At 31.4% G+C, this 23,039-nt stretch overlaps 2 protein-coding genes across 33 annotated transcripts in view; both read right to left on the minus strand.

The window, feature by feature from the left end:
- The window catches only part of LOC100247603 (disease resistance protein RPV1), a 111,715-nt gene that overhangs the window by 10,210 nt on the left and 78,466 nt on the right, over positions 1 to 23,039 (minus strand). For 28 of the 32 annotated variants that reach the window (XM_059741941.1, XM_059741927.1, XM_059741932.1 and 25 more), the window contains 8 exons: positions 7,994 to 8,095; positions 7,002 to 7,396; positions 6,755 to 6,867; positions 6,515 to 6,661; positions 6,292 to 6,388; positions 5,423 to 5,509; positions 4,022 to 4,112; positions 3,738 to 3,876 (listed from right to left, as the gene is read on the minus strand). The gene's annotated coding sequence lies outside the window, so the exon portion shown is untranslated. Of the gene's footprint in view, positions 1 to 2,450; positions 2,614 to 3,737; positions 3,877 to 4,021; positions 4,113 to 5,422; positions 5,510 to 6,291; positions 6,389 to 6,514; positions 6,662 to 6,754; positions 6,868 to 7,001; positions 7,397 to 7,993; positions 8,096 to 23,039 lie in introns of all 32 variants that reach the window. The other 4 variants (XM_059741952.1, XM_059741951.1, XM_059741953.1 and 1 more) reach the window with 4 other exon arrangements.
- On the minus strand, positions 8,582 to 15,330 carry LOC132254905 (disease resistance protein RPV1-like). Its single transcript, XM_059741966.1, has 6 exons — positions 13,325 to 15,330; positions 12,528 to 13,159; positions 11,696 to 12,013; positions 11,553 to 11,595; positions 9,698 to 9,796; positions 8,582 to 8,867 (listed from the first exon to the last, which is right to left on the minus strand). Exon 1 carries the CDS (start codon positions 15,262 to 15,264, stop codon positions 13,960 to 13,962), a length of 1,305 nt encoding a protein of 434 aa, XP_059597949.1. The 5' UTR covers positions 15,265 to 15,330; the 3' UTR covers positions 8,582 to 8,867; positions 9,698 to 9,796; positions 11,553 to 11,595; positions 11,696 to 12,013; positions 12,528 to 13,159; positions 13,325 to 13,959.

The raw sequence follows: 23,039 nt of genomic DNA on the forward strand, positions 1-23,039 counted from the left end.
ATCACCTGTAGTTCTACCAGGGTTCAAAATCTCGGTTGATACCGGTACGAATCAGCCGAGTCGTATCCGCCTCGACCATGGCCGGTACCGGACTGATACCCGAGTTGGATATTTTGTCAAACAAACTCGGTTGAATTGAAAGAGTGAATCCCATGGAAACGTTGAGACTACTCCAAGATCATGTTGAGACTAAGCTATTTGGGTTATTGGTAATGGAAAAAAAGGTAATATTGGAGTAGAAATGGTGGAGAAGATGAGAGGATCAAAACCCACGAAAATGAAAAATACAGATTACAGAGATGGACTGCATCTTGTAGTCGCCGGTCGGATCCCCTAGGTTCTTGCCGGAGATGGAACTGAGCGACATGAGGAGGAGGCAGAGTCGCCGGACTCCAGCACCGCTGTTATCGACGGAGAACGATGGTGAGGTGGCCGATGGAAGTGGGAGAAGAGAGAAAGGGGCCTGCGGAGGAGCTGGTTGTGGGGAGAAATGGGTGTTTGACCGGTCAATGGTGGTTATGAGTATTTAACAGATGTGGATTTGGGTTTTTTTTTTTTTGATAAATAGGTGAGGATTTAGGTTTTAAATAATATGTATTTGTTTTTTATGTAGATAATGAGTATTTGGTGGGAATTTGAGTTTTAAATAATTTGATGAAAATTATAATGATAAAAAATTAATAATGAATATTAGACTTATATCAAATAAATAGGAAATGAATATTTATATAAAAATTAAAATTAATGAATATATTTTATAAGAAAAATTATATTTATTTTTTTAAAGATAAATCATGGTTTTATTTTTTTAATAGTTAAAAATATTTTTTTTAAATTCAAAATATTTAATTTAAACAATTTTTTATAAAAAAAAATTACTTTTTATTATTTTCATCTTCAACAAGAAACATTTATTATCAAGTGATTAAATTAAAATATTTTTAGAGATTTTTATTATTATTTTAAATCATCCCAAAAGTATGCTTTTATTATAATTTAAATAATTTTAATATAATAGAAGTTTATTTTATTAATTTTTCACTCTACTTATTTGTATTTAATTTTTTAAATAATTTTCATAATTTTTTAAAATTATTTTAAGCTCTTAAATTATAATTTTTTGCGTATCACCCGATACCGATCCGAGATACCGAGACAGATGTGCCTCAAGACCTCCCAAGTCAATGACCGATACCGCGACTTTGAACTATGAGTTCTACTAGGGACAAGTGATGATGCATGGCATCATTTAATTTCCCTCCATAAAAAAATTTCTCATTCTAAAAATCTGATCATTTTACTGGGTAAAAATTACATTTGTCTTGTCTTAGAAAGATGGAATGATGAGAAATCCATCAAAAGAAAACCCAAAGGAAATCAAACCAAAAAAGATATGGGATCCCAACATAATCATAGAATGTGGAGAAATAAAACCAAAAGATGAAGAAAAATACCCTAGCAAAAAGAAAAAAAACCCTAACAATTGAAAACATATGGTGAATCAGAAAAATAAAATAAAATAAAATGACATGTTTTGGTGAATCAGAAAACTACAAGTCATTTGGTTGAAAGAATAATGAGTGAATCAAAAAAATACCAAGCCTCTTCATCCACACTCCGATTATCTCCATTATTGACCACTGAGAAATAAAACCAAAAGCATTTTGGTGACTTTCAGTCAGTGAAAAGAAGATTGTATTGCTGGATCTCCTCAGGTTTTCCCTTCTAAGTTCGTTTGGAATTCTCAAGTTCCTTTCAAAGTGAAGTGCTTTGTCTGGTTAGTGGCACACAAGAAGGTGAATACTAATGACATGCTACAAGTGAAAAGACCCTACAAAGCCCTTAGTCCTGATATTTGTACTCTGTGCATGAAGCATGGGGAATCAGCATATCATCTTTTTCTTCATTGTTCCTTGACGATTGGGTTGTGGCACAGGTTATTTCGGTTAGTTAAGATGGATTGGGTCCCCCCGAGGAGCATCTTTGACATGATGTCCATCAAATTTAATGGTTTTGGTACTTCTAAGAGGGGGATAGTTTTGTGGCAAGCTACGAGCATCGCTCTAATTCGGGTTGTGTGGTGGGAAAGAAACGCGAGGATTTTTTAGGATAAAGCAAGGAATTCAGAGTTTCTTTGGGACTCTATTGTTTTCCTTGCTTCTCTTTGGGCTTTCTGTTCCAAGGCGTTTAAGGGGACTCCCCTTAATGTGTTACAACTTGATTGGTTAGCGGAGTGTACTCCATAAGGAATGGTCCTTTATAGAGAGTTCGTTTGTTTTCTGTGTAATTTCCTGTAATTTAGTTTTCTTTGGCGGGAGGATTTCTCATCCTTCTTATTGTACTTCTTTTTTTCTATCAATATATCTCTGTGTCGTTTCCAATCAAAAAAAATAAAAAAGAAGGTTGTACTGCTCATTATTAGAAGAAGGGAAAGGGAAAGGCATGTTTACCTGCAAAATCTCTTTTCATCTAAGTACTGCTCATTGTTAGAGGAAGGGAATGGGAATGCACATGATGCAAATATTTGCATTGTCTTGTCCTCATCCTAGGAATAATGTCATCACTCTGCTCAAGGCTTTTGGAGAGTGTCAATACCTCCAAGAAATAACCAACCTGGTTAAAAATTGCATTTCAAAGCACTTTCTCTTGATCCAAACAGAAAACGAATACAACTATAACATTGAGTTCGAGCTAAATTTCTTTTTGATTTGGTCTTGTTTTGACAGACACCTATTTTAGGAAATAAGGACGACATTGAAGAAACGTTTAACAACAGCTTCGTAAGTGCTTATGTTTGGGTTTATACTATGGTTAAGGTATTGATGCTACAAAATATGGTGGCTTGTAGATGTTATCAAGGGAAATTTTATACAAGTATGGTTAGGTGTTGGGCTAGCAGGCCCAAGGAATAATGCATGTTCAAATCCTAGCCCATGATCATAAGAATTTATATATTGGACTTTCAATGGTTTCTTTTTTCTGTAAACCTGCTTGTTTTATCTAACAAGGAATTCTCAATTATACCAGACACTTAACAGTGATATTCTCGTTGATCCACATGACCAAAAAGGCATAGCAAGTGTCCTTCTAAAGCACCTTATTGACAATAACAAATGGCCTTAGTGGCAAAAAATGAGCTAAAGAACACCAGTTTTCGTGGCTAGAACATACACCTTAAAATGTGATTTACAGGAAGTAATAGAAAAGTTAAGAAGTTGGCAATTAAACTAAAAAGTATTTGATATATTGGTTTGTAATAGTGGGTGCGAAATTTACTAGCCATGGAGGGATTTTGTGGCTGATTTGGACTATGAAGCCCATGTAGAGTATCGATGGCCTAGTGAGGATGTTGGATCAATGGTGATAAGGCTCCAGAAGAAAGTGGGGCTGATGATGACATTATCTAGTTTGCAATGTGTGTGGTTCTAGGTACTACTTTTAAAGTTTGTAATGTTAGATCAATGCTTCTCATATATGATACTTTTCATAGTGATGAATCACAAAATTTACCACATCAAATATATTTTAGACTCAGTTATCAGAGTTAAGAACCAAATAATGATAGAAAGGTAACTCTCTTGTATATACTACTTCAATCAACATATGTATAACATTAGATAATGGCACAATCAAACCTAACATGGTTTTCACAAAAACACTATGCAGGTTACTCAAATTGTCTCTCAAGTTGTTTGTTGAGCATCTATCATAGTGTTGACCATCATGAAAAAATTCACCTGTTCAATGTCTTCATATGCTCACAAAATGCATTCCAAAGCTTGCTTTTTTTCCCAGCCTTTGAAGAAGGTTAAGATCATGGAACTGTTTGACATTTTTTTTTATGCACAAAGCTCCAATTCTACCTTGTGTTTAGCACTACAAGAACATTCAAACATTGATCAATGGGACATATTGATCCATAGGGAAATACAAATTAACATTAAGTGTGCACCATTGTCATTTTTAATATTAACACATTAAAATTGGAGAAATCAATGAATTTAAACTTGATATAGCTTACTATTTCAATTTTCATTGATTCATGGTAATGATTTTTCAATCATTACAAAGCACAATGCTTATCAATCTTCAAGAGCTAGTTGTGCAGTTCCCTACAGATACAAAACCCAGTTCAAATTACAAGGAAAGTATAAATTAATAATGGTTCTATAAAAGGATATACTAAATGGGTTAGTATACCTATCAATCTTCAAAGCACTAAAATTCAAATTCTAAAATTGTAGTTAACCAAAATCTAAACATTGGAACAGTCTAAACAATATAATATTCAAAGTCATTTTGTATTAACCTTTTAATTTCAGCAGAAGAAAAAGATCCACAGGAAATTTTGAATTGAATTTGACATTAAAATAATGAGAGATCCAATTGGCTTATCACTTTTAAAATATTATGTTGGTTAGTCTTTTATAAAGGGTGAAATATCACTCTTCAACCGCACTCTTTTAACTTAATCATTTAAAGACAACATAAGACAATATGTGCAAGAGAATCCACACAAGTGAAATATAATAAGGAAATGTTCAATAAACAATATTTTACTTCTCTTGGCTTTTAACATCTTGGCTAGTTATAGAGTCCATTACACAAATGATCAATTCTCATTTTTCATTAAAAAGAAAGAAAGTCGAATAAGAAGACACCAAGGCACTATCACTAGCATCTAAGCTAAGTTTGTTAGTATGATGATCCAATCTCTACTTAAACTAGCAAGGAGACCCCTATTTTAACATTATAAATAATGAAAATAGAAAAATCAAAATTTTTTAAGCAAAGATGGTAATCAAACCTCTTATTCTTGTGAGGTTCCATCTATAGTCTATGCAACCTCATTATAGTAAATGATATTGTATTAAATATAATACCGGTCCATTTCCATCATTTTATTTGCATTTGAATCATCCATTCTCAATGAGTTTAGCAGATAAATCAAGTCTTTTTTATTGAATTTGCTTCAATCTATATGCTAACACATCTAAGTTAGCAATTTTATCAACTTAACACATTTTTTTCTATCAAACTAACATTATCCACATGATACCCTTTATTTACAATCTAATTCTACTATCAAGACACTGTGTGACATTATATATAGACACTTGTACTCTCACATTGATATTTCCTTTACAATGTTGCCAAACTCTATGTTGATATTGAGGATGTGCATCACTAATAGGCCATTAAAGTATGTTTTGTCTATCAGTAAGTCAAGAACAATATATTCTAACAATTCTTTCCAATTCAAGAAGAAAAAAAAAAGGAAAGAAAAAAAGCTTACTATTTTCCAAAATCAAAATTGCATAATACATAAAATTGATAAAGATGGCCAAATAATTCAAAAGTCTACCATCACTATTTTGCAAATCAAATTTACAGCCTTAATCTACAGATAAAGATAGAGAACCTGATATGAAATCATGTTTAAGTGTGTGAATTGCAGTAATGTGCATCTGTTCTTTGACTGAGACTTTCACTGCTTCATCCTCAACACCTATGCCATTCAAACAAAAATAAATAAAAATAAAAAAATTCACAAAAATATTTGAATCGCTCACCAAATGAATTATTTTAGAGAGATAGAAGCTAAACAAAGAGAAATGTGCCATTAATTTGAGATTGCAAATACTTTTCCGTCTTCCACACTTCTCAATTTCCTTGAGAAATTTTGAAGAAAACAAGAAACATGTGGCTCAAATTCTTCTTCAAATCCAGGACTTGAAGGAAAATTCTAGAGAGAGAAATGAGAGAGTCGGTATGAATATGAATGAGAAAGATAAAACTGAAATTTGGACCACATAATTATCAGTTCGCTAAAATTAACACGATTAGCCAATCCAAATTTTCATTACACTGTTTTGCTCAATGAAGAAAGAAATATAAATCACCCTTGTATATTGGAATATAAATGTGTCCTTATTCTACATATAGGTTTTCATTTGATTTTTTTTTTTTTTTTTTGGATTATCAAATAACAAAGAAGAATGTTTTAAAAAAAAAAATTAAAATTCTATGAACTCCTTGCACGATAATAATACTCACTTAGCATTCAAAATATAGAGGAATTTGTTGCATTCCAAACAAAATCAAACATAAACATTTTCAAATTAACTTTGATGGATAATGCCATCAAACATAAACCTACTACAGCAGTTGACATTAGCTCAAGAAGGTCAACGTCTTCACAAGAATGAGTTTCGAGCAACGATTTGAGGGTTTCAACAGTAGTTTTTGAGTTTAAAATATGGGGATCAATAGAGCATGGTTTAATCATACTTTTGATTGCAGATGCTAATTCCTTCAAAGCTTTTCTGGATTTCGTACTCATCTTTGTGCAAGCCTCTTGAATTTTGTTTTGGATCTCTGTGGGGGCCTATGAGAATATCATAGCAGAATGAAGTTTGTTGAGAAAACAGCTTATGCTATGGTTTTTTGTTACCCAAGTTAAATCAAGTAATCTGAAGGCAATGAATTTTAGTTTGTGAGTTGAGTTTACTACCGGGATATGAGAGTGAGGGTAGCTACTGCTAAGAGCTTCAATACGATAGGCGCATTGGCCAGCTAGGGATCCAATCTTTTGGTATTGTTTCTAAGGACGACGAAACCTGAAACGACCATGACCAGGCTCCCATTTTGCAAAATTCGTCTGCAAGTTGAGAAATTTAAACAAGTTGTAACTTGATGTAGTCTATGAATTTAGATAATTTTGACAGTGAAATAGACCAATCTGTCAACTCACCAAGGAATCTTCAGTGATTTTTGAAGTCAAAATACTTTTGTATCCTTGAAGAATTGTTTTGCTATCCTTGGATTCTCCATCTCCTGAGACTCTAAAATATTTCCCTGAAAATCCTGCAAACTCACTTACTTGTAAGTTATCAAAATTAGATTAAAAAAATGTAAAAGGTATGGTTCTCTTTGGGTTTATCTTGAGCAATCTACACATTCATTTGGGGTGTAATGCCACCTTTCTATTTTAGGCATACCTTCTAAGAAGTTCCCAAGCTTTTCAACATTGCCAGCAACCAGATTGTAAAGATCGTCACCAGCCCACATTGGGTAGATGCCTATGGATACAAACACAGCTGTGGCACTACCAATGAGGATGGTTGAGGATAGCCCATTACAGATACCAAACTGAATGTCAATATAAACATCAACAAACCATAATCGTATTGCGCCTTCATTTTAGGGAAAAATTGTATAAATGACACTGCTGCAGCTGCAACACAAGTCGACAACTCTATCAATCAGTTAATCTTCAGGCTATTTCAAGAAACTCTGGTAGCCATGGTTCTATAAGCAACCACATCTCCTTTCAGCAAAAACTCCAGCACGTCCCTGCCAAAACCTCCATCAACCTTAGCTTTTAGATATTGGCCTGAAAAAGAAAATATCACCAACAGATACTCTAATTAGTAGCACAAGTTGAGTAAGACTACATGCTCAAACTTCATTTGGTATCTGGTAAAAGTAAGGAAAGGAAAAGACTAGTCAAAATAAAGAAACATGATGCCATTTAGATTCAAAGAAAACATAAAACCCACTCTTAAAACATTCTATAAACACATAATTGAATTGGTCTTTATTTTATCTTATTCAGTCAATTGCCACTTGGGGTATCTTCAACCACCTGAATCTTTGCATATTTGTGTTTTTAGGATTATTTCTTGCAATTTTTGCAAAACAAGTAAAAAAAAAAAAAAAAAAAAAAAAAAAAAAACCTCCATTTTTCAATTCAGTCAAAACCAAAAATTCAACTCAATATGTAGAATGGTACAAGCATATGAGTCTAAAATCTGAATGACATTCTCTGAATACTTTTTAGGTGGCAACCCCTGAACCATCCTTGTATAGTTTAGTAGTATTCACAGGAGGATACTGCTTTGGTTGCCTAGAAATGCATAACAAATCAATGCAAATTTTGGAATCATATCCGATTAAGTATTAAACCCGAGTGGGTGGGGCGAATAATCACCTCATAGAGCTCATCTGATAGAATTCCTACTTGATGAATGTACGCAATTCTTGAATTGAAGTCACTAAAGTGATCTGTTATTGGGTTTCCAATGGTGTATCCCTGAGTCCAATTAAAAGAAGATCAAATGGATTCAAATGTGATGTACAAAAGTTAAAACCATAAGGTGCAAGTCACTGGAATCATATAATTAGATTACATACTTAAATATTCATTTTTGGCTCTTTCCCTGTATCATTACCTGCAACCAAAAAATAAGGAGAAATGAAATTTCAATTGGACGATTAGGCACATTATTAGACACATATATATAGTCTTTTTGGAATCCTAAAGGAAAAATGAAAGCATGGGCTCAGATGGAGCCCAATCCTGAACCATCATGACTTTCTTTTCATCTCCATTTACATGTATTATTAGTTCCTCCAAGAGTTGAATTGATTAGTCAATCTTAAAACTCTGTATGGGTGTTCAAAACAAAAAGAAAACTGAACTTAAGAAATGCAAAATCTTAGGTTAAATAGTGTTTTTATATAACTAATGAAAATATTCTTCTTTTCTCAGCCATGTAGAGAATTCATGATAAACATACCATTGGATATATATTTCCTGAACCACCATGGGGATGATTATGCCTGACTACGAGTCACCACTGATGTAAAGTGGATTTTTCTGAAACTTGGGGTGATTAATAAGCCACTGTGTCACAACACAAAAATTTATGAACTGTTGAATGACCATTTATCAGGGTTGGGCCTCCTGTAATTGATACAGAGGATCTTGGATGTTCCATTGATACCAAAGCCAATTCATTTCCAGTTGAATCCATGCCAAATTCTGCAGGCCAATATCCATCAAGTTGTACCTCCAAAAAAATCTGCACAAGGAGGATGCATAAATAGACTGACGACAGACAAATCAAAACAAAGAACTAAACAAAATATTTGATTATCTTTTTCAAACTTAAAGGAGAACTACCCAGCCAGAAGAACAAAGTATACTAACTTATGTTGCTGCCACAATGTATTTATCTACAAAAAAAATAAAGAAAGGACATGTCTTTTCATTATAGAAACTAGGACTCTGTTCTATTCTACAAGATGCAAAGAAGAGGAGCTTTGTATACAAACATGACCTACTAAAATCCACACCCCATAAAGCAAGATCTGACCAGATTTGATCCAAAATCTTCCAAAATTTCCAACAATAACAGCACAAGCAAATTTTTTATTAATCCCTATCAATTTAAAATCTAATTACAAACGTTTTTACAAATAAACTTCATAAACATAAAAATAAGTAAACATTAAAAACATCCTTAAATTTTATCTCTATTTTGGTAATACTATTTTCATAATCATATCTTGTTGAACCTATTTTATAAGATATGTCATGTAGACAAGTTTTATAACTTGTCAAAATAGATCCAAACTGGCAAATGTTAAAAACTGGTCATCAAAACCTATTTTAATACATGATGTTAGATCATCATGTAGACTAGTCATACTCATTGCAGAACAGAGCCTTGTAGTGAATAGCTTTTAGAAGCACTAATCTCATCTTTATATATATTGTGAACAACAAAAGCAATTACATAACATGACATATTTTCAAATGCTACTGCAGAAGAATCAAAGTGGAATAACTTCACTTCTATCTGGTGTCCAAAATGTAGAACTATGAGAAGTTAAAGATTGAAAGACTTACAGATCAATCAATGACTTGAGACTAATAAGAACTAGTAGTCCTTTGTATATATGTCCAGGTGAAAGATCTTCTGTATATATGTCCAGAAGGGATCTCAAGCTGTTGAACAAACTGAAACATGATTAGTGATGAAAGCATCCATAGTCTGAAAACTAAAAGGCTTGGAATATGAAACTGAGATGCATCAACCTTATAAAATTTGCCAAACTTTTTCTTTTGCCCCCTTTTCAAGGCCAAAGTGTAGCATACACACTAGCATTGACATTACAATATAAACGTATTTCATATAATTTTATATTCTAAGATTGAAAAATGTTGGGAAAATCTCTTGAGAATAGGTTGGATGAGAACAGAAAAATGGAATGAAGAAAGCCAAATATCACTAGTGTTTCAAGATAGGAGAAAGCCAATTTTACATTCATGATGGGAGAAATGGACAACAAACAGTCCCTAAAAAAGTTATGAAAATTTCAGGAAGGAAGAGGGCAAAGAAAAATCACCCAGAGAAACGTGTGCTAGCTGGTTATTGGAAGGGAGAAACATATACTAATATCACTGGTGTTTTTCTCTAAAATCTCCCCACAATTTTGGCCTGTGTGACCATTAGTAAATGAAACACAATTTTTGAACACCAAAGAAAATTTCAATTACCCTTTTTAGTGTCTATTTAGTATTTACCCACCAATTTGGTTTTGTACCTAAAGATTACGATGTATAATATTCAAACCCACTTCGCACCAATGGTCTTACCATCAGGAAGAGCCCCCTGTTTTCCCTTTTGGGTGAGAGTGGCTCAAGTCTAACCTATGAAATGGGGGAAAATTGTGAACAATAGAGAGTAAACTGATCAGAATTGGGCTTTGAATTACCACTGACCTTTCCTACCAATGATATCCAATCACCACTCACCAAATTAAGCCACTTCATATTGAGGCATGGAGCAAAGCCTGATGTCACTAAGTGATTACAACATTTTTTATTTTTTTTTCACACCCAAATGTCCATGTTCTTCCAGAAAAATATCCTTACCATTTTAGGTGATGTGATTAGGAAGTGGACATTAATAAAAGATCTCACCACTGCAGATCTTGTAACATGATAGAGATATGCTATTACTAGACATGAAAAATACTCTTTTTGTTCACTGATTTATACTGGAACCTTACACCAACTAAAGCTACTTGATGTTGATTATTGGATTTGAGTGAATAAAAGAACATTTTATTCTTTTTTGTAAATGATATTAGATATTTTTTTTTTAAAACTACTTTATTTTCTTCTAATTTAATTGTTTTAAATTCTATACAATTTTTTATTCATGGACATAGACTCAAATAAATCACCCCGCATCTAACCCCAAATACTAAAATCTCCCCATAGTTTTGGTCTCAAGGAAGCATACTGCAATAAAAAATCTCTCCATCAAAGATTTCCCCCAATTGGCATGCAACTCAAGTAGCCCAAGGCAATCTGAAACTTCACCAATTACCCAAACAACATACAAATCACCTGTAGTTCTACTAGGGACAAGTGATGATGGATGGCATCATTTAATTTCTCTCCATAAAAAATTTCTCATTCTGAAGATCTAATAAACATTATCTTACCAGGTACGAATTATATTTGTCTTGTCTTAGAAAGAAGGAATGATGAGAAATCCATCAAAAGAAAACCCAAAGGAATCAAACCAAAAAAGATATGGGATCCCAACATAATCATAGAACGTGGAGAAATAAAACCAAAAGATGGAGAAGAATACCCTAGAAAAAAAAAACCCTAAAAATTGAAACCATATGGTGAATCAGAAAAATAAAGTCATTTGGTTGAAAGAATAATGAGTGAATCAAAAAAATACCAAGACTCTTCATCCACACTCCAATAATCTTCATTATTGACCACTGAGAAATAAAACCAAAAAAGTTTTGGTGACTTTCAGTCAGTGAAAAGAAGGTGGTACTGCTCATTGTTAGAAGAAAGGAAAGGGAAAGGCACGTTTACCTGCAAAATTTCTTTTCGTCTGAATACTGCTCATTGTTAAGAGGAAGGGAATGGGAATGGCATCAACACCGTGAATGGGTTTTGCAGTGAGGGTGAGCGGGAGGCACTGGTCTATATATAGTGATGTTATTGTAGCGGTGAAGGCCCGCCACTGGTGCATATATGGCAGCAGCTACCTATGTCCCGCGGCAACAGGGGATCTTATACGGTAGCAACCACTTTTCTTCCATGGCAAATGTGGCTCAAATTCTTCTTCAAATCCAGGACTTGAAGGAAAATTCTAGATAGAGAAATGACAGAATCCGTCTCAGGAGAGTCCTTGAATCAATGTGGAGAGTAAACAAAGTTAGACGAATGAGAAGGGTAAAACTGCCATTACATTAATATGACAAGGATAAAGCTGTAATTTTAAATAAGTTATTTTAAAAAATATATATATTAACAAAAGAATTGCATTATAATTGAATATGCATCTAAACAAGCAAATTATTTATAACTCTATGTTATACAATTTATTTGAGTTTATTCTAAATAATTAAGATATTAAAAAACAATCCAGGAACTTTTTTTCAAATAAAATCATGAAAATCTTAAAAACTTAAGTAATTTATCTAATTATGGAAAAATGGATACACCATCAATTTAAATTTTAATGAGAGATGTAAAATTTTAACAATCAATTAAATTCTAAAGTTTGGGCTCAGGGAGTCCTTGAAAAAGTTAAAAATAAATAAATAAATAACATTTTGAAATGATTCATAAAAATGATCATAAAATATATTTTTATTTTTATGATGGTTAAATATAAATTAAGAAAGTTTTGTTGATGTACCTGCTGGTTGGTGTTTGAGTTTAAAGCTTGAGATGGGTATTGGGTTCTCTCGATCTTTTATGGTGTGGTTCCTCCGCTTGATTATGTTCTGCGTCATCACGGCTTCTCTTCATAGCTTTTGTTGTTGATCTGTTGTCACCAAAATTCTCATGATTGTCTTCATCATCTTGGGTGCCAAGAAAATCTACCGACGAGATATGGTTCTGTTGATCGTCTTGACAGTATATAAGATGGACCCCACAACTTTTGAATTTTGATTCCCTAAAAAAATAATCTGACCAAAATGAAGCCTGAAGGTGCATATATTGATTGGAGTGGAACGCGTCCCTAAAAGAAATCTTAGGATAGTACACTAGCAACACTTGATCTGATTCACTATCATTAATCTTGTGGCATTTACTACAGGGAATTTGTACTATATTGTAAGCACATTCTCCTTCATCAAATTTCAAAGATAAAGAAATATTTTTTGATTGATGATGAAGACAGAAAAATCCAAATCCAAGGAAGTGGTTATCTTCATACCAATTCATAGGAAGCTCTATTCTTATTTGGCTTCCCATTTCCTGATGCAGTACCCACCTTGGAATTCCATTACCTCCTAGATTAATACTTCTCCATTTCAAAGGAGGCTGCACAGTTAAAAGTAACATTTCCAGAGGTGGGTCAGCTTAACAAACAAAGTAAATTAGAACTATTAATTGCAGAGAAAATAGGAAATTAAAATAAATATCAATTAATTCACAAGTACCTGTAATTAAAAGAGAGAAAAAAAAAAGTTTAAACAAAAATTGTACCTCAACTGTCTTGAACCATTTGAGGAGAAAAGACCAAAGAAGAGTAGATGGATTTGATAGAGTTCCAAAGATCGGGCAATCATGTGCATCTATTTTTCTTAGACTTGATGGAAGCTCTGGAATTTCTTCAAGCATCTTGCAATGACTGATATTAAGGCGTCTCAGATTACATAGTTGAGTAATAGCAATAGGTATGTGACACATACTGTTTTGACTTAGATCTAAATCTTCCAGCAAGGATAGGCACCATAAATCACTTGGGGCTACTCCATCCATCATATTCTGAGTTTCTAATAAACCAAGATTTATTAAATTTTCCATGTCCCCTGTGACTAGGTTTGGACAGTCATTGAGATTGAGTTTTCTAAGCAATTTCAACCAACAAATGCTACCTGGAAGACTCCTCAAGTTTTTGCAGTGGCTCAAATGCAAATAAATAAGATGATTTAAATATCCAATTGATGACGGAAGCTCTTTTATACACGTTCCACTTAAATTAAGGGACTTCAAGCATTCCATAACCTCCATGATTTCCGGAAAAGTCTCCAAGTTTGAACAACCAGAGAGATTAAGTTCTTCAAGGTATTTCAACCTACAAATGCTGCTCGGAAGACTCCTCAAGTTTTCACACTTCACTACCGCAAAGAAGCGAGATGTTTTAGAAACTCAATTGATGATGGAAGCTCTTTTATACACGTTCCACTTAAATCAAGCCACTTTAAGCATTCCATATCCTCCATGATTTCCGGAAAAGTCTCCAAGTTTGAACAACCAGAGAGATTAAGTTTTTCAAGGTATTTCAACCTATAAATGCTGCTCGGAAGACTCCTCAAGTTTTCACACTTCACTAACTGCAAATCAGCGAGATGTTTTAGAAACTCAATTGATGATGTAAGCTCTTTTATACACGTTCCACTTAAATCAAGCCACTTTAAGCATTCCATATCCTCCATGATTTCCGGAAAAGTCTCCAAGTTTGAACAACCAGAGAGATTAAGTTTTTCAAGGTATTTCAACCTATAAATGCTGCTCGGAAGACTCCTCAAGTTTTCACACTTCACTAACTGCAAATCAGCGAGATGTTTTAGAAACTCAATTGATGATGGAAGCTCTTTTATACACGTTCCACTTAAATCAAGCCACTTTAAGCATTCCATATCCTCCATGATTTCCGGAAAAGTCTCAAAGTTTGAACAATCAGAGAGATCAAGTTGTTCAAGGTATTTCAATCTACAAATGCTGCTTGGAAGACTCCTCAAGTTTTCACACTTCACTAACCACAAATAAGCGAGATGTTTTAGAAACTCAATTGATGATGGAAGCTCTTTTATACACGTTCCATTTAAATGAAGCGACTCTAAGCATTCCATAACCTCCATGATTTCCGGAAAAGTCTCAAAGTTTGAACAATAAGAGAGATCAAGTTCTTGAAGGTATTTCAACCTACAAATGCTGCTCGGAAGACTCCTCAAGTTTTCACAGTTCACTAACCGCAAATCAACGAGTTGTTTTAAAAACTCAATTGATGATGGAAGCTCTTTTATACACGTTCCACTTAAATCAAGTGCCTTTAAGCATTCCATAACCTCCATGATTTCCGGAAAAGTCTTAAAGTTTGAAATATCAGAGAGATAAAGTTTTTCAAGGTATTTCAACCTACAAATGCTGCTCGAAAGACTCCTCAAGTTTTTGCATTCATTAATAGATAGCAACTGAAGTGAGGTGAGATGATATATTGAGGATGGTAATTTTTCAATAACAGTTTCATCTATATAAAGACTTTTAAGAGAGACCAAGTTTTGAATTGTACTTGGCAAGCTCCTAATCTTTTGGCACCTTCCCAAATTCAACAAAGTAAGCTTCTTCAAGAAACCAATAGATGAGTCAACATTATCCAAACTTCTACAACCTTCAACATCTAGTTGCTCCAAATTTGGCATATTTGACAAGTGTGGGATTTCATTGAGCTGCTGAGATCCTGATAAATTCAAGATCTTTAACTCTTCTAGATACTGCAACAAAAGAAATTAATTATTTCATTTTAGCAAATAAATTCTCATGAACTTCAAAATTAATCTAAGGGAAGACACAATATAACTGAGTTTAATACTACCTTTTTCCCTTGCCAAAGGTGTTCTATATTGCTATGCTGCAAGTTGAGTTCAATGAGGTTCTCTCCATCAAAATTTGAAGGCAAGGATTTCAAAGAGTATCCTTCCCAATGAAGATATCTTAAATAATCTGAAGGAAATTCAAAGTCTTCAGAAAGGAGGAGCTTTTGACACCGTTTTCCCATATAATTAAGAAAACCACAACTCCAATAAATTTTGAATAATCTAAGTCTCCCCATCCTTTTGAAAGCTTCAGTAGTAAATGAGATCTCTCTTGATGTACACATGTCTAGAAATATCGCTTCAACTGCTTTCGTTCCCTAAAAATTAAAAGTACATGAAAATAAATAAAGAATGAAACATATAAAACCTTAGAAAAACTATAAAGATATATAATTTCTTAAACAAAAATAATGACACTATATATCAAGTAAGTTAATGCATTTGATCCATACCATTTTTTTTCTCAATACAAGGGAAATATCCTTAGGATCCCACAATCTGCTCCATTTCCCAGGCTCTTCAGGATGTTTATGTCGAACAATTTCTCTACCCATTTCTTCTACCAAATCATGCATCGTTATGGTATTACCACAAAGAGTTATGAGGCACTTGTCACTAAGAACTCTTATTCCAATCTCTGCATGCTTTACTAGTCTTGTTACATCATTTTTGTTCCATCCCTTGAAGCAACACACAATGTCAAGGAATATTTCTTGCTCTTTCTTGTCCAATCCATCAAAGCTTATCTTAAGTACATTTTGGACTTTTATGTTGGGATTTTCCTTTAGTTTTTGTAATGCATTTTCCCACTCAGGCACACTTTTACCAAAAAGAAAAGAACCCAAAACTTCAAGAGCTAATGGTAGGCCTTTCACATAATTTACTACATGATTTGAGAGGTCTACATAGTCACTTTGAGGAATGTTTTGTTTAAAAGCATGTTGACATAAAAGTTGAATAGACGCCTTGTAATTTAGTGCCTCAACTTTATATGATGCATCGACTCCATGCACATTTAGACAATGTTGATCTCTAGAGGTTATGATGATTCTACTTCCAGGACCAAACCAACTATGCCCTCCAGCTAAGAATTCTAATTGCTCCAAATTGTCTACATCATCAAGAATAAGAAGAACCTTTTTAGAGTGAGACCTGTTTCTTATCACATTAATCCCTTCATGAACATTACTTATTTTTTTATTTTTTCTCTTCATGACACCATTAAGAAGTTCTTGTTGTAATTTAAGTCGACTTGAGTAGTCTTTGGATCTTTCTCTAACATTTTCAAGAAAGATTCTACTCTCAAATTGATGTGAGATATTATTATATACAACTTTGGCAATTGTGGTCTTACCAATTCCACCAAGCCCATAAATCCCAATCATGCGAACATCATTTGACTCAATTTTTATCAATGATTTCAATTCTTCCAAATGAAAATTCATTCCAACTATGTTCTTGCTAACATGTAGTAAGAGCTTGGAGTTCAATTCTTTGAGGATGACATCAATAATTTCCTTGATAAGTCTTGTCTCATATCTGTCAATTACAAAGTGTATATGCTAAGTTAAAATAAGTTGTAAAAAATAAAAATAAAAATGTGAAGTAAATTAGCAATACTTAGATTCTCCACTATGATTGAACTAGTGGCTAATCAAATGTGAACCCCTACCCCCCACTAAAAAAAAAGGAAAAAAAATCACTCAATTTACTAATTTAAGTACTTTTTCAGTTTGTGAAGTATAATGCTAATTGAAAAAAAAAAAAGCAAAAAGGGAAACAAAACTTTCCCCACTTGAGGAAGAGGAAGGGGCGTAATTTTCTTTCTATACTATTTTCTATGTTATTCAAATATAAGGAAATAATTTTTTTTAACATTTTTTTTTTCTCTTAGCCATAGTAAAAAGTTAGGCTTCTCGGGTTTTTATGAAAATTTGTTAATAATTTCATTCATTATGACAATTTTTTTTTTTGTAAAGAAAAAAAAAAGGAAAAAAAATAGTATGATATCTAACAAATGGGTAGCTAGAAAACCAATATATTAATTCCATGCTAACACAATAGGAATATGAAAGTATTATGCTTATCAGAAGAAGGAGATCAATAGGAGAAACTAATTGTGACTTTCTTTTCGAGTAATAGATAATTTTTAAGATCACAAAATAAAATTAAGATTACAAAGAAGAGGGGAAAAAAAACATTATCAGTATGAGGAAATGCTGAATTGAATAGAATTTTCAATTAAAGTGAGCATGAATTTCATGAGCTTAACACGCATGGAATAACACTTCAAATTTTTTGTGGAAGTTGTTATGATGGTTCTAATGATTTTGTTTTTCAATTATTTATCTCCACATATATATATATATATATATATATATATATATATATATATATATATATATGATGTAATAGAAGAAAGAGAGTAGCAATTCAAAAGTAAATATTCCTTGAGAAAAATTGGGATAAGGTATAATGAGATAAATTATTTGAAAAAATTATAATTATTTTTTCACTTTTTTTATTTGGAAAGATTAAAATATATTTCGTTTTATAGAAAAAGATTAATTACTATTATTTTTTATAAAGACTAAAACAACTTTATTTGAACTTTTCATAATTTTCAAAGAAATAATTAATGTAATATAATGTATGTTATTTCAATTTCAAAAATTATAAAAAAGAAAAAATAATCCAATATTTTCTCATTTCATTTGTAATAAAAAAAGATATAATAAAATAATTTTAGGTAATTTTTCTATTTTTTTTAATTATTAAAGTGTATTTGGGCATATTAATACTTTAGTATTTTTTTTCAATTCTACTTTATTTTTATATTTTATTATTAAAAAATAAATTTTTTAGCAATAACTATTTTTTAATTTTAATTTAATTTATTTTTATTTTTATTAATAAAAATCTTCAATATTATTGATAGTAGTCAATGAACTCTTTGTTAAACTTTAATATGAAAAGACATGAAATGATAATGATGAGCCGTTGGATTATTATTATAAAAAGTGTCAATCTAATATTAAATACTCTGAATCCTTAAGGATGATTAGAATTTTGAAAATTAGAAATCGAAATCTTGAAGAATTATTTAAAGATGAAAATTTTAAAAATAAATAAACAAATAAAATAATAATAATAATAATAATAATAATAATAATAACGAAAATAATAATAATTAAATAAATAAATATGAAAATTAGAATTTTGGAAATTAAATTTAAAAATCAGAATTTTGAAGAATTATTTAAAGATGGAATTTTTAAAAATAAAATTTGAAAATAATTAAATTTTATGAAGTCAACGTTTTGAAAACTGAATTTTTAAAAATGGGAGTTTTTGAAAAATTAAATTAAATTTGGAGCTTTGAGAAATCAAATTAAAACTGGAGTTTACAATTAAAATTTTGAAAATGAAGTCTTTGACATTAAAAGTTGGAGAGAACTAAGAAAATAATAAAAAGAAGAAATGGTCTTAGCATGGCCAAACGTGTACAGCATGTCCTTTTAAGGAATAAACAAATGAAAAAAAAAGGGCACCACAAAGTTTTTTTAAAGGACAATATAATGTGCACTTTGATTATACATACAAACAAATACATATTTATATTCACATGCGCCAAACAAAAGCGGTGCAACATTGTACACAAGGATGCATATTAGAAGAGCCAAAGTGGAAAAAAAATAGGACCCTACACTCCTTATAGAAAGTGTCGGTAAAATTTAAGAAAGAGAGGAGCCTGTCAATCATTATAAACTTCCAGACCATGAAAATAGGGAGTTCACACAACATTTTTCAGTTCCAGCTCTCAAGGCTCCACATGTGAAACAAAATGTTTAATTAAGTACCATGAGATATCCAAAAAGGTTAAAATCATAAATAAGGGCTCAAGCCCCCTCAACTCAAAATAAAAGTATCCAAACCCATTTTGCTTTATCCAAAATCATATATCTACTAAGTAAGAAATAATAGGAAACCATGCTCTTTCTCAACCTTGCTCTCTGTTCTGCTTGGTCTTTTTCATTGTAGTGCATTTCTGAAACCTTTTAATATTGAGGTGCAGACACCTCCTTAACATGTAACTTACCTACAACCCAACTAATCACAACCATGTCTTTGACAAACAACAAATACCAAACACCAAAAGCCTTGAAATCACTTCTAATATAAGCACAGTTAGCTAGGAAGCATAAACAACTATACAGTGAAAATGTATCATGATTGAAAATTAAATTTTAATGTTAAAACTACCATTCTAACCTAAAAGCCTATAATCAACAAACAATGTATATATCAAGCCAACCAACAATTAGGCTAATATCCTAACATTTTTTCACATGTAGCATCCTATCACACATGAACGCTTTAATCCCAAAATTAAACTACCATTTTAATCCAAAATCTTAAGCTATGAGGTAGCTAGCTTCCGCTAAAAGCCTCAAGATATAACTCAACTAGTTCTCCATGTTTCTGATAGCTCCATCACCTCCTGGAGCACATTCCCTTCAATTAGAAAACAAAAGTGATTTTAGATTGGTGATACTGGTTGTTGCCTGAGTGATTCCCCTCGAGCAAAAGTGGCTTGGCTTCCAGCAAGCTCTCCTCTGTTCCTCGTTTTCTCTGTAAAAGCTCTCCCCTCTGGTAAAATCTCCTCAGGCTCCTCGCTTCTACTCTCTACTAATTTCCTCTCTCTCCTACCCACAACTCTCCTCATCCTGCTAGCTTATCCTCGTCTCCTGCCCAAAAAAAAATATCTCCCTCTCTAAATCGCATCTACTCCCGTTGTCTTTCCGTCCCCTCTGGCCGCCACAACCAGCTCACCCCGTCCCATCTAGCCGCCCCATGCAGCTTAATCCGGGGTGGTCAGAAAAATAATAATAAAAATAAAAAAGAACCCCTCTATCGCACCGAGGAGTCTACAACATGCAAATGCAATTTTTTTTTTTTTTTTGTCAGTAGCAAGTAGCAACAACAACTTTTCTCTTTGTTCTTGTTTGTTACGATTTGATTTTTTCCAAAGGAGAATAAAATTTGTAATAGTTTACATTTTTTTGATTTAAAACAAACAAAAAAAATGTAAACTACTACAAATTTTATTCTCCTTTGGAAAAAATCAAATCGTAACAAACAAGAACAAAGAGAAAAGTTGTTGTCAGTTTTTAAATCAACATTTTTTAAATCCTAGTCCTTTGAAGTGTAAGTCTATAGGACTATACTTCTTACTATTTATATCTAATTAAGTCCCTCAATTAAAATTATTTTTTATTAAAAAATAATTAGTTAAATAAAAATTCCTACTAATAAAAAAAAAAAAGATAAGATCATAGCTATAGGAAAAAGAGATTTTCACAAAATTTTCATAAGATTTTCCTAAATTTTGTACCTTAATATTTAGGTCATATTTTTCGTACCTCAATACATAAGTAACATTTTGTACCCTAGTACCTAGGTCATTTTTTAAAAAAATTCTTTTTAATTTTTTGTATTTAAATCACATTATTCGTAACTCAATACCTAGGTCACCTTTTTTGTATCTTAGTAACTAGGTCACATTCTTTGTACCTATGTCACATTTTCTATATCTTAATGTTTAGCAATTTTTTTCAACAAAGACTTTTATTATTTTACAATTATTTTCCTAATGTTATTATCTTTGTTTTTGTTTTTACCTTTTACTTTTAATATAAACTTATTGAACAATCAATTTTCGTAAAAGCTTAAACTTGGAAGATTTGATTTAATATATATATATATATATCATGCTCCTTAATAAAACTTGTTTTGTTCGTTTATTTATTTTTTTGATTTTTTCTTATATGATTAGGATTCATTTGTTCCTGTTCTTTGTCATACTGATTAATTTTTATTATACTTCGTTAATTTAATAGGTAAAAATATATATGTATCTACATGCATGCACATATTTATTTATCTAGATATAAAAAATATCGGCTCTGTTTGGTTCCCGGAAAATGCTAGAGAAAGAAAATTGGGAGGAAAAATTGAAGGAAAGAAAAAGGAAAGGAAATGAATATAATTTTTTTCACTTGTTTGATTATCCATGGAAAATTTAAGGGAAAAAAAAAAAGAATTCATTTTCTTTTGTTTGGTTAACCACAAAAAAAAAAATATAAGGAAAAATGGAAGGAAAATAAAATTAACAATTTGTCTTAAATGGTTATCAATTTGTTGAATAATAAAATAAATTAATCCAATAAAAAAACTGTTGAAAAATATGAATTTTTCGACATAAAACATTGCTCATAAAATGTCTTTGCTATTTTTTTTTTATTAATAATTATAAGATTTATGTATAAAATTTTCCTCATGTAATACAAATAAAATATATGAGTAAATAACTATTTTTTATTTTCAAGGGAACATTTATAGCTAATAAAAAGCTCTTAAAAAATTCAAAAGGATTTTAGAAATCAAAATTTAAAAATAAAATATGTTCATATATTTTTACATGGAGAAAGGATTATTATATGCTGCATGCTACATGCACAATATATATATATATATATATTAAAAAAAGAAAAGAAAAAACAAGGGTTAATTTGATGCACCTTTGTTGAAAAGAAGGGTCCTAGTAGAGCACCAAAATGATACTTTTTCGGTGAGTTCCAAGAACACATAATACCCCACCAATTATTAAGTCTAATGTGTGTAGTCGGTTTTCATAATTTTGTATTTTATTACTTTATATCTAAATTTCATCATTTTTTAGCTAAGTGTTATTTATTTTTATTTTTATTCAATATTATGAAATAATGATAGATATAGTTTTGAATTATGTTTATAAATTATTTTTTAAAACAGTTTCTTGTTTTTTAAAATAAAAGATCAAAAAAATAAGTTAATAATTAGAAAATAGAAAATAATTTTATATTTTTAAAAACATGAAATAATTTTCTTAAAATCACAAAATATGATATTTTTAAATAATATATTTGAATTACTTTCACTTATTTTTAAAAAAATTACCTTAAAAATAATGATAAATAATAGAAAAAGGTAAAATATTACATATAAAAATTATATTTAAAGTATAGTAAAAAAGATTTTAAAAAAACTGGTTAAGAATAATTCAAGTTTCAAAAATTGTTTTCAAAAATAATTTCCAAAAATTGCCTTGGTTTTTTCTTAAAAATAATAAATAAAAAAAATTGCTGGATTGTATAAAATTCTTTCTGGCCTTTAACAGTAACAAGGTGCTTTGAAGTCCTAAAGGAGAGGAGGCTGAGCAGAATTGATAAAAATAATGGGCACAATAGATCCCCCGATAAAATTTCCCCCCCCCTTTGCCCTTCTCTTTTCTCCTTATTTTCCTTATTATTTTTTAAGGAAAATAATGGGGAAAATATTACAATATTTTCTTTCATACTTTCCTTTATATTTTTTTTCAATCTTATTTTCCATGTCATCCAAACTAAAGAAAACTATTTTCCTTTACATTTTTTTTCCTTTCCTTAGCATTTTCCGGGAACCAAACAGAGCCATCATGTATTTCTATATGATTACGTTTTCCCTCCTCTTTCAATTTTTTCCCAAAAGCATCATTAAGAAACCCTTATTTTATTAGTTTC

Source organism: Vitis vinifera, chromosome 13 (genome assembly GCF_030704535.1).
Source record: "Vitis vinifera cultivar Pinot Noir 40024 chromosome 13, ASM3070453v1".
Lineage (NCBI taxonomy): Eukaryota > Viridiplantae > Streptophyta > Magnoliopsida > Vitales > Vitaceae > Vitis > Vitis vinifera.